This window comes from Mastomys coucha, unplaced genomic scaffold (genome assembly GCF_008632895.1).
Source record: "Mastomys coucha isolate ucsf_1 unplaced genomic scaffold, UCSF_Mcou_1 pScaffold5, whole genome shotgun sequence".
In the NCBI taxonomy this organism is placed as follows: Eukaryota; Metazoa; Chordata; class Mammalia; order Rodentia; family Muridae; genus Mastomys; species Mastomys coucha.
Window position 1 is genome coordinate 111,828,642 of NW_022196911.1, and position 9,782 is coordinate 111,838,423.

At 50.5% G+C, this 9,782-nt stretch overlaps 1 protein-coding gene across 1 annotated transcript; it reads left to right on the forward strand.

Moving 5' to 3' along the window:
• The first annotated feature begins 1,670 nt into the window (after window positions 1–1,670).
• Window positions 1,671–9,517, forward strand: LOC116078783 (E3 ubiquitin/ISG15 ligase TRIM25-like). Its single transcript, XM_031354101.1, has 8 exons — window positions 1,671–1,791; window positions 1,894–1,937; window positions 2,465–3,129; window positions 6,235–6,330; window positions 6,528–6,761; window positions 7,483–7,645; window positions 7,814–7,876; window positions 8,907–9,517. Exons 1-8 carry the CDS (start codon window positions 1,682–1,684, stop codon window positions 9,461–9,463), a joined length of 1,932 nt encoding a protein of 643 aa, XP_031209961.1. The 5' UTR covers window positions 1,671–1,681; the 3' UTR covers window positions 9,464–9,517.
• The last annotated feature ends 265 nt before the right edge of the window (window positions 9,518–9,782 follow it).

Here is a 9,782-nt window from a genome sequence, read left to right on the forward strand (position 1 = left end):
ACCCTTGGAAAACAAAACAAAACAACAACAACAACAACAACAAACCCAAAAGCTGCCAAGTCTATCCATGCCAAACTAAGGCAGGACAATCCGGCCAGGTAGCACAGTGAGACAAACTTTGGGGTGAGGGGATGAGGAAGCTGGGCACACTTCTAATCCATGTGCTTGGGAAGCTAAGGCAGAAGGATCATGGCTTAAGGTCACCTTTAGATAAGCAATGAGTTCAAGGCCAGTCTGGCAACTTAAATAACCCATTGAAGAGATAGCTCAGCTGACCATGGCTTGCCCAGTGCACACAAGATCATGGTTTCAAACTTCAACTGCAAATTCTAGTGGAATCCCAATTTGATACACACTGAGGAATGCAGAAGTTAAAACTTTGTATTTTTGTAATTAAACTATTATGTTTCCATAAGAGCAGAACAACGTCATGTGTACAGTCAAAACACTGCAGTTCCCAACATGCAACAGTCCCCAGCTGGAGCAGAGGCATGTGAGGCAGTGTTTGTGGTTCTATGGTGTTGGCTCTGTATATCAGGCAAACTGCACGTGGTGTGTTTGGACAGCAGTGAGGTCGCTATTGCTGACGCAATGGATACACTCTGCATTTGATTTTAGGTTGATTTTTGCTTGGTGGGAGTCCGGAAACTTTTCAAGATCCAGAACGTGAAAAACTGGGTTTTAGTGCCCTGGGTTTGATGCTCAGAACTTCAAAGAAAAGGAATTCCATTAATCTCAGATTTCCACAAAGAACCTGCAGCAGACTCGGTGGTTAGTAGAAGATGCCACCTCTGGATCCCCATGATGAGAAGAGGCGCCTTCCGTTCCCCGCTACTGATCAAGAAGAGGAGCCCGGCTAGTATTTTGGAGCAAATTGACTTGTCAGCCTGAAACTTTTTAGAAGCTTTTTCCTGTGAGGTTCAGAAGGACAGGAAATAAGCCGCAAGCCACTAACTAAATCAGAGCAATCAATGGTGGCTCTCTTCAGCTTCCCATCCCTGACTTCTCTTTCTAAGGGTTAGAAACAAAGTGACAGCAACAGATAGAATCTCCCAAAAGATAATGGTCCGGCTACCCTGGGGATGTAAGTCAGCGTTTTTCTCCTGTGTGTAAGGCTCTGGCTTTGATCACCTGCATGGAAAAGGAGTGGGAGGAAAAGGAAAGGGAGATGCTGGAGAGATGGATCAACGATTAAGAGCATTTAGTGCTTTTGCAAGGAACCTGGATTCCAGTCCAAACACTCACACAGCAGCTCATAATCATCTGTAACTCCAGTTCCAGGGGACCTGGCGCCATCTTCTGACTTCCTCAGGAACTGCATGCACATGGTGCACATACTAACAGACAGACAAAACATGCATACATAAAAATAAATAAATCTTTGAAGAAAAGGAGAGGAGGAGGAATAATACCGCAATGATGCTTGGGTCATATGTTAGCCCAGATCCTCCTGCTGCTCATTGGTCATTTCCCTCTTTGGTCAGAAATATGAACATCAATCGTAAGTGGCCCTAGGTGCTAGCACCTACTCCGCCTGGAGAGATGGAGATGCTGGAGGTGAGAACCCATACATGTAGGAGTAGAGTGTGTTGGTACTGCATAGCACTGTGGTCTGCCCCATGGGACATCTGTGTCCTGATGACATCACAGGTGGGATGCAGGGACTGGCTGCACCTGAATTATGACATCAGCAAAACTTGAGTTATCCTCAAGGAAAGGGCAGCTGGACAGGGAGACCATGAAACAGCAGCCACAGAGAAAGGTGAGAAGACGGCGGTCATCAGTCCACAGGTAAGGCACAAGAGCATGGGGGACACTCCCAGAAGCTGCTGAGGGAGGCTGCGGTAGGTCCTGGTGCCTGAGTCTCTCTGGGTCTTTTCCTACTTGGCACAGGGCAGCAACATATCTGGCTCTCATCGACATGCAGAAGATTTCACGTGAGTTCAAGCTCCTGACCTCTGCTCCTAAGTGCCAAGGGAGCGGCCCCTCCCCATACCATCTAGTCCTTCCTTCTGCCTTTCACCACCTCCCCCACAACGAGGGCTGGGACCAGGAAATATGATTCTCAGTGCCCACCCACATGGGGGGTAGCTGATAACACAGCCCTGGTACCCTACGGTCAGACAGCTGCTTCCAAAAGAAAGATATAAAAAGGAGCGTGCCTATGGCATAAAGAACATGCCCTTAGCCGGGCAGTGGTGGCGCACGCCTTTAATCCCAGCACTTGGGAGGCAGAGGCAGGCGGATTTCTGAGTTCGAGGCCAGCCTGGTCTACGGAGTGAGTTCCAGGACAGCCAAGGCTACACAGAGAAAGCCTGTCTCGAAAAAAAAACAAACCAAACTAAACCAAACCAAAAAAAAAAAAAAAAAAAAAACCATGCCCTTGATGTGCAAGACCTTGACCCTGGTGTAAAGGGCCATACCCTGGCCCCCTGCCATGCCTGGATTTTCTCTGTCTTCTCAGGACCAGCCCAGGACAAACCCCCCTCACAGCTCTCTTCCCAGTCCCCCAGAACCCCACTTCAGCTCCTGATGGGCAGCAACAGCAGTCAACATATTTTGGAAGACCAAGTCCTCTGTCCCATTTGCCTGGAGGTGTTCTGCAACCCAGTCACTACCGCCTGCGGCCATAACTTCTGCATGGCTTGCCTTCAGAGTTTCTGGGACCACCAGGCTGCCATCGGGGAGACTTACTACTGCCCCCAGTGCAGAGAGGCCTTTTCCAGCAGGCCCCGCCTCTGCAAGAACGCCATCCTCGGGGAGATGGTGGCTCGCTTCACCCAGGCCAAGAGCCAGACCTCGGGGCCCTTGTGGGGCCTGGCTGGCCCCACAGATGTGCCCTGTGACTTTTGCTCTCCGCAGAAGCTGAGGGCAGCCAAGTCATGCCTGCAGTGCGTGGCTTCCTTGTGTGAGAAGCATCTGCGCAGCCACTTCGAGGACCAGTTGTTCCAGGACCACCAGCTGTTGGACCCGGTGTGGGACCTCAAGAGCCGCCTGTGCCGCAAACATCACAAGCTCCGGCAGCTATACTGCCGCACGGAGGGCAGCTGTGTGTGCGGAGCCTGCCTACTGGAGGAACACAAGAACCATGACACCACCCCGCTGGAGGATGAACGGGCCCGCAAAGAGGTGAGGAGAGCTGAGGAAAGGGCGCGCTCCGGGCTCTGAGAATGTCACATTTCCGCTGGGGAAATTAACACAATTCAAGCCTGGCTCTTGTGGCACCAAATACTTGAGATGCAAGGCAGGGGTTTGAGAGGAGAATCTGTCTGACGAGACCCTTAGTCAGGGCCAGTAAGATGGATTAGAGAGTAAAGGTGCTTGCTACTCTAAGTTCCATCCTCAGAACCTACGTTTAAGTGGAAGGAGGATAGGGTGTGGTGACGCGAGTCTTATGTTTTGTTTTGTTTTTATTTTTGTTTTTGTTTTTCGAGACAGGGTTTCTCCATATAGGCCTGGCTGTCCTGGAACTCACTCTGTAGACCAGGCTGGCCTACTCAGAAATCTGCCTGCTTCTGCCTCCCAAGTGCTAGGATTAAAGGCGTGCGCCACCACCGCCCGGCCATGATGCTCGCCTTTAATTCCAGCATGTGGGAAGCAGAAGCAGATGGTTGTGAGTTTGAGGCCAGTCTTGTCTATATAATGAGTTTCAAGATAGTCAGAGCTGCAGAGAGAGAGAGAGAGAGAGAGAGAGAGAGAGAGAGAGAGAGAGAGAGAGAGAGAGTGTACTCCTTAAAATTGTCTATTAACATCCATGTGAGCCTTGGTGCCCACACATGCCCCTACAATAATAATACTTTTTGAAGTTAGGCAGCTGCTAGCCTGATGGGTTATGTTACGGCATGGGAAGGCATTGGTAAGTTAATACGGGAGGCTATGGAACCTCTTGTCAGAAGTCTCTATCTGTAGTGAATGAGAAGTGGTTATGGGGTAGGAAAGGTCATGTACAAGCCTCTTAGAGATGCACCTAGGAAACACTTGTGCAGGACGCGCCTATGCCTTACTCTTCCTAAGAAACCACAGAAGACAGGACCTGGAGAGATGGCTCAGCAGCTAAGAGCACAAACCAGAGGACCTGGGTTTGACTCCCAACACCCACATGGTAGCTCACAACTGTAACTCCAGTTCCCTGGGAGCAAAACATCCATACGCATAAAAGGCAGAAAAAAATTGAATAGAGGCTGGGGGGTGATGGCATACGCCTTTAATCCCAGCACTTGGGAGGCAGAGGCAGGTGGATTTCTGAGTTCGAGGCCAGCCTGGTCTACAGAGTGAGTTCCAGGACAGCTAGAGCTATACAGAGAAACCCTGTCTTGAAAACCCAAAACCAAAAAAAAAAAAAAAAAAAAAAAAAATTAAATAGAACTCAGAAACATGATCAATTGCTTCCTAATTCCTTACATTTCTTTGCTTTGTCTTGCTTAAAACAGTCTTCCCTACCCATCACCATGTGTAGCTCACCACAGGAACAGAGGTCCCTACAACCATTTCATTAAGCATCACTCCCGAACCCTATGGGCTTGTGTTCTAGTCCTCAGAGGAAGGTAGTGGTGGATGCTCTACAGCAGGGATGGCTTCTGGGAAATTAGCCTTAACGGGTTGTTTAGGAACAGGTTATTATGAAAACAAAAAGAAGCATTTAAAAAAAAAAAAAAAAGGGACTTCCAGGCCATTAAGACTTAAACATAATGTGCATGCCCCTGTAGTGAATCTCTTTCCAACATTTGGGAGGCTGAAGCAGGAAGATGGCTTTGGATTCAAGGCTAGCCTGGTCTAGATAGCCATAGGGCTACATAGCAGAACCTCATTTCAGAAACAGGTCAAGGGCCTGGAGAATGGTTAAGAGACCTGGATTCAGTTCCCAACATGATGGCTCGCAACTCTAGCCCTAGGGGCTCCAATATTCTTTTCTGGTCTCCGTAGGCATGCACGGGGTACATAGACATTACATCTAGGCAAAGACATAAAAAAGAATTACAATAAAATGAAACAAAACCAAAACTGGGCATAGTGGCACATGCCTGTAGCATTAGCAGTCAATAGCTTAGGCAAGAGGGCTCCAAGTTCAAGGTCAGCCTCAGCTACATAAGATAAACTCTGCTCTCCCTTCCCCCCCACACACACACAAAAACTGATTGGGGAGATTACTCAATAAGTAAAGTGTTTGCTTTTATGAAACAAGAACCTGAGTTTAACCCCCAAGTTAAAAAAAGAAAAAAGCCAGGCATGGTGGTTGTATACTTTAATCCTGGCATTGGGGAGGTAGAGCCAAGAGGGCTCCTAGGGCTCTCTGCCAGTCTAGTCTAGCAGAAGCTGTGAGTTCTAGGTTCAATGAGAGAACCTGTCTCAGAAAATAAGGAGGAGAGAGGCAGAGAGATGGCTCAGCAGTTAAGAGCACTGTTCCTGCAGAGGATCTGGATTCAGTTCCTAGGGCCACAACCTTCTGTAACTCCAGTTCCAGGAGATCGGAACCAGGCACACACGTGGTGCATCTACATACATACAGGCAAAACACACACACACACACACACACACACACACACACACACACACACACGGGGCCTCACCACTTGCAAACTAGCTCAAGCCATTGATCCCTTCCCTGCTCCTCCTTCCTGCGTCCTGAAGCCCTCTGGTCATCACTATTAGGAACAAAGAAATTGATTTCTAGGAAGAAGGAGCCAGAATCTCAGGCAATGACAGAACAAAAAAAAAAAACAAAAACAAAAACAAAAACAAAAAAACAGCCAGGCATAACGGCGCACTCCTTTAATCCCAGCACTCCGCGGAGGCAGAGGCAGGCAGAGCTCTAAGTTAGAGGCCAGCCTGGTCTACAAAGCCAGTTCCAGGCTAGCCAGGGCTGCTCCACAGAGAAACACTATCTCCAAAAGGAAAAAAAGAAGGGGGCTGGAGAGATGGCTCAGCGGTTAAGAGCACTGACTGCTCTTCCAGAGGTCCTGAGTTCAATTCCCAGCAACCACATGGTGGCTCACAACCATCTGTAACGGGGTCTGATCCCCTCTTTTGGTGTGTCTGAAGACAGCTACAGTGTATCCATATAAATAAAATAAATCCTTAAAAGGAAAACAAGAAAAGACGAAAAGAGACACTTGCTCTTCTTGGGTTCACTAAAGTCTAAGACTGCGTGGGGCACATCTCTTCTGGAAGTCAGGTCTCTCTGAGACCCACTCTCTGAATCAGGGCGCTTAGTTGCTTCTGCCCCACCCCTTCCAGGTGGAAATTCGGAAGATTCAGGCCAATGTGGAGAATCAGATGTTGATCATTGCCTCAGACAGCCAGAAACACCACGGGCGAGTGAGTTTTCTCTCGGTAAGGCGAGCTACCACTACCTCAACCCAGGCTTATCCCAGTGTCTTCCACGGGGCCCCTGGGACCTCCCAGAAGCTACAGGGAATTGTGGGGAGAAAGAACAGTGAACAGAGACAGGACACTTGAGATATCTTTGGATCAGTATAGTAGGGTACAGGAGTAGGGTTCAGGGGTACCTCCCTACACGTCTACCTCAGAAACTCATTCAGACGATGCGAGATGAGGTGAACACCTGCTTCTCAGAGATCCTCCATGAGATTAAACAGCTGCAGATGAAGGTCTTGAATTTCATGGAGAAAGAGGAGGCGGACGCCCTGGGAAAGCTGGGCAACTCTATCCAGCAAAGCCACAACCGGCTGCTGAAGTTGGAGGGGGACAGCGTCTGGCTCCACAGCCTGCTCGACAACAGAAATGATGAGCAGTTCCTACAGGCAAGACCCCCTGGAGACCAAGCCCTGTTTCTCTACAGAGAGAGATGTACCAGGCCCCGGACAAAGAAATCAGGGCCGGCATCACCCTTGCCCGCTCTCTGACTAAGAGCCCCAGGTCGGCATCCTAAATTCTCATCAGCACCCGCTGCTTTTATCAGCTATCCCTTCTTTATCCTCTGGAAAGGATGGGGCAGCACTCTGGGGTTTTGAGTGTGTAATTCAGTCTCTCCCCAAACCACAGGCAGGAGTGAGGCAAAGTCAGTCTATGTATTGAAATCCATATTCCTCTTCAGTCATGTTCCTGGTGTTACTGAAGGGTGGGGAGGGTGGGGTGGGAAGCCAAGGCAGGGATGGGGAAGTGTCAGGCACAGTGGCTGACCAGGAAGTGGCAGTGACTTTCTCTAATGCCCAGGGACCTCCTATCACTGACCAACTGCCCTCATATCCCTGGACAGATTTCAAAGATCGTTGCTTTCCTTGTCCCTCTCTGGACAACAGGATAAACTTAGCAATTAAAGGCTAGACTCAAACCCTCCTGTTGTTTTCTAAAGCAGCCAGGCTACCTTTCAAACCCTAACCTAAGCTACCCAAAGAACTAGGAGAGAGATGCTCACATTTGAAAATGGGACTTTTCCTTCCCCTTGCCCACGGAGGTGGGTGCCCCTGGCAGGCGCCTGAGCCCTGGCTAATGGGGTCCTAGCTGCTCATCTCTGCATCCCAGGAGTTCCCCAAACTGAAGCACTTCCCTGCCTGCGTGGAACCCTTGCTAGGCACCAACTGCGAGGAGACACAGAGCTTCCTTCAGCTGCCAGAGACCCTGGCCCAGCTCCGCATCAGGCTGATGGACATAGGGCTTAGCTTCATCAACCAGCTGCTCTTGGAGGGTCAGTCTCTGAGAGGTCTGGAGTCTTGGAACTTGGGAGTGGCACCTCCATCTCCAGTGGTTGTGGTGCCCTCCCTGTGTACCACCCTTCCCAGGTCACATGGGCTCCAGGATGGGTCAAGCCTCTGTCTAGAAGGGGGTCCTCAGCAAAGCCTGTCCATCTCCCCAGGCATCAAGATGAGCTCCTATGAGGTACTGCCCGCAACTGTGGACAGAAAGACGCTGCTCCAGAGTGAGTTCTCAAACCAGAGGCCAACCTGGGGGAGGAGAGGAGGGAGGACTCCTAGGTGCCTGGACTTCCTGCCTCATCTGCATTCCGGCCTCCAGGACAGGTCCTGTTCACTTCAGACTAGGGACCCGAGAGAGACTTAGCCTGGGCTCCAGACCCTGTTAGGACGAGGGGGAAACCTGTCCCTTCCTATTTCAGAAACAGCTCTTCCCTGGCTCCTGGACCTTGGGTGTAGAGGCTTCCACCCTTATTTGGATGGCTGCCAACTTCCTGAGGGTTAGCCTGAGGGTCTTATTTATTCCTCAGACTCCAAGCATCTACTTATTTGATGTCCCTATAAGACCTCTCCCTGACCTTGACTCTAGGACCAAATCCTAAGGCTTCTGAGATACTGAGGGTCAGATGTAGAACATTTTTGACCTCTGGTTCACCACAGCCAGGAATCCTTCACTCTCTCCAAGTCTCATTCAAACTTGTCCTGGACGAATAAGAAAGATGATTATGCCAGGTGGTGGTGGCACACACCTTTAATCCCAGCACTTGTGAGGCAGAGGCAGGCGGATTTCTAAGTTCGAGGCCAGCCTGGTCTACAGAGTGAGTTCCAGGACACAGAGAAACCCTGTCTTGAAAATACAAAAAAAAAAAAAAATTATTATGTTATGATCTGGCGGGAAGCAGGAGGACGACCCCTGCTCCCCAGCACCTCCAGAAAAATCCAACATTGTACAGGGGCTGTCTGGTGCAGCCTTACCTGGGCTGGGCTACTTAAGAAGTAGATAAAGCCAGGTGTGGTAATCTAGCAGTTGGGGGGCTGAGACAGGACAGTTGCCACAAGTTCAAGGTCAGCCTGGTCTAACCTGGGCTCAACAAAAATACAGTCAATGAAAATAAACCAGTAGGTAGAAAGGACACTGCTTCTAAGACCCTGGGGTAGAAGCATCCACTGAGATCTTTGCAAACGTCTGCTCTTAGCCAGCACCCTGTCCTGGGAACAATGACCGTGGCTCCCTTGCGCCTCCATCCCTAACCCTAGATTACTGCAACCTGAACTTTGACCCCTGCACGGCGAGCGAAGAGCTGTTCTTGTTCAAGGAAACGCACTCGGTGTTGAACTTGGGCATCCTTCTGGAACCCTCGACCACCACCAGTCCTTTACCGGGCTTCAAGCAGTGGCCCCAGGTTCTGTGCTGCCCAGGCCTGTCCGAAGGTTGTTACTACTGGGAGGCTGAAGTGTCCAACTCCTGGATGTGCCTGGGAGTCACCTACCGTCGCAGCCCTCAACTGAGCAGTCGCTCCCGGCGCAACATCGTTTACCTGCTGGGCCGAAACCCCTACTCGTGGTGCCTGGAGTGGGACTCGCTCAAGTTCTCCGTGTGGCACAATAACACAGAGACGGTGCTGCATGGATCCTACTACCACACGCTCGGCGTGGCCCTGGACTTTGGGGCCGGCTGCCTGTCCTTCTACGGTGTGGCAGGCGACGTGAGCCTTCTCTACCGATTCCTCACCTCCTTCCTCGAACCTCTGTATCCTGCGGTAATGGTCAGCAGTGGAGCCTCACTCACACTCAAGCAGTACCCTGAAGAATAGGCAGCGCCCGCGGCCCAGGCTGGCTGCCAATAAAGTTAGACTCTACGTACTGGCTGGGCAGGAGTGTGGAGAGGGTGTCTCTCGGCATGGTCCCCTGAGCCAAAGATGAAAGTGGGTGCCCCCCCTGCTTCCCAGTCAGTCCCATGTCTGAATCCATCTGTGGCACCTGCCCAGAAATTCCTCATAGTGACCTTCTCCTTGACACTAGAAGGGCTCTGAACCAGACTGGAGGTCTCCTGGGGATGGGGATAGCGCATGTCTTTCAGAGACCAAATCCTGCTTTAAATACCACCCCTTCCCCCACCCCATCCGCAACCAT

What these genes read in the sequence shown, in the direction of transcription:
- LOC116078783 (XM_031354101.1), top strand. Translation starts at nt 1,682, where the DNA reads ATGACATCAGCAAAACTTGAGTTATCCTCAAGGAAAGGGCAGCTGGAC. An exon ending in ATGAACGGGCCCGCAAAGAG is followed by an intron (nt 3,130 to 6,234) that starts GTGAGGAGAGCT and finishes CACCCCTTCCAG; the next exon opens with GTGGAAATTCGGAAGATTCA. An exon ending in ATGATGAGCAGTTCCTACAG is followed by an intron (nt 6,762 to 7,482) that starts GCAAGACCCCCT and finishes TCTGCATCCCAG; the next exon opens with GAGTTCCCCAAACTGAAGCA.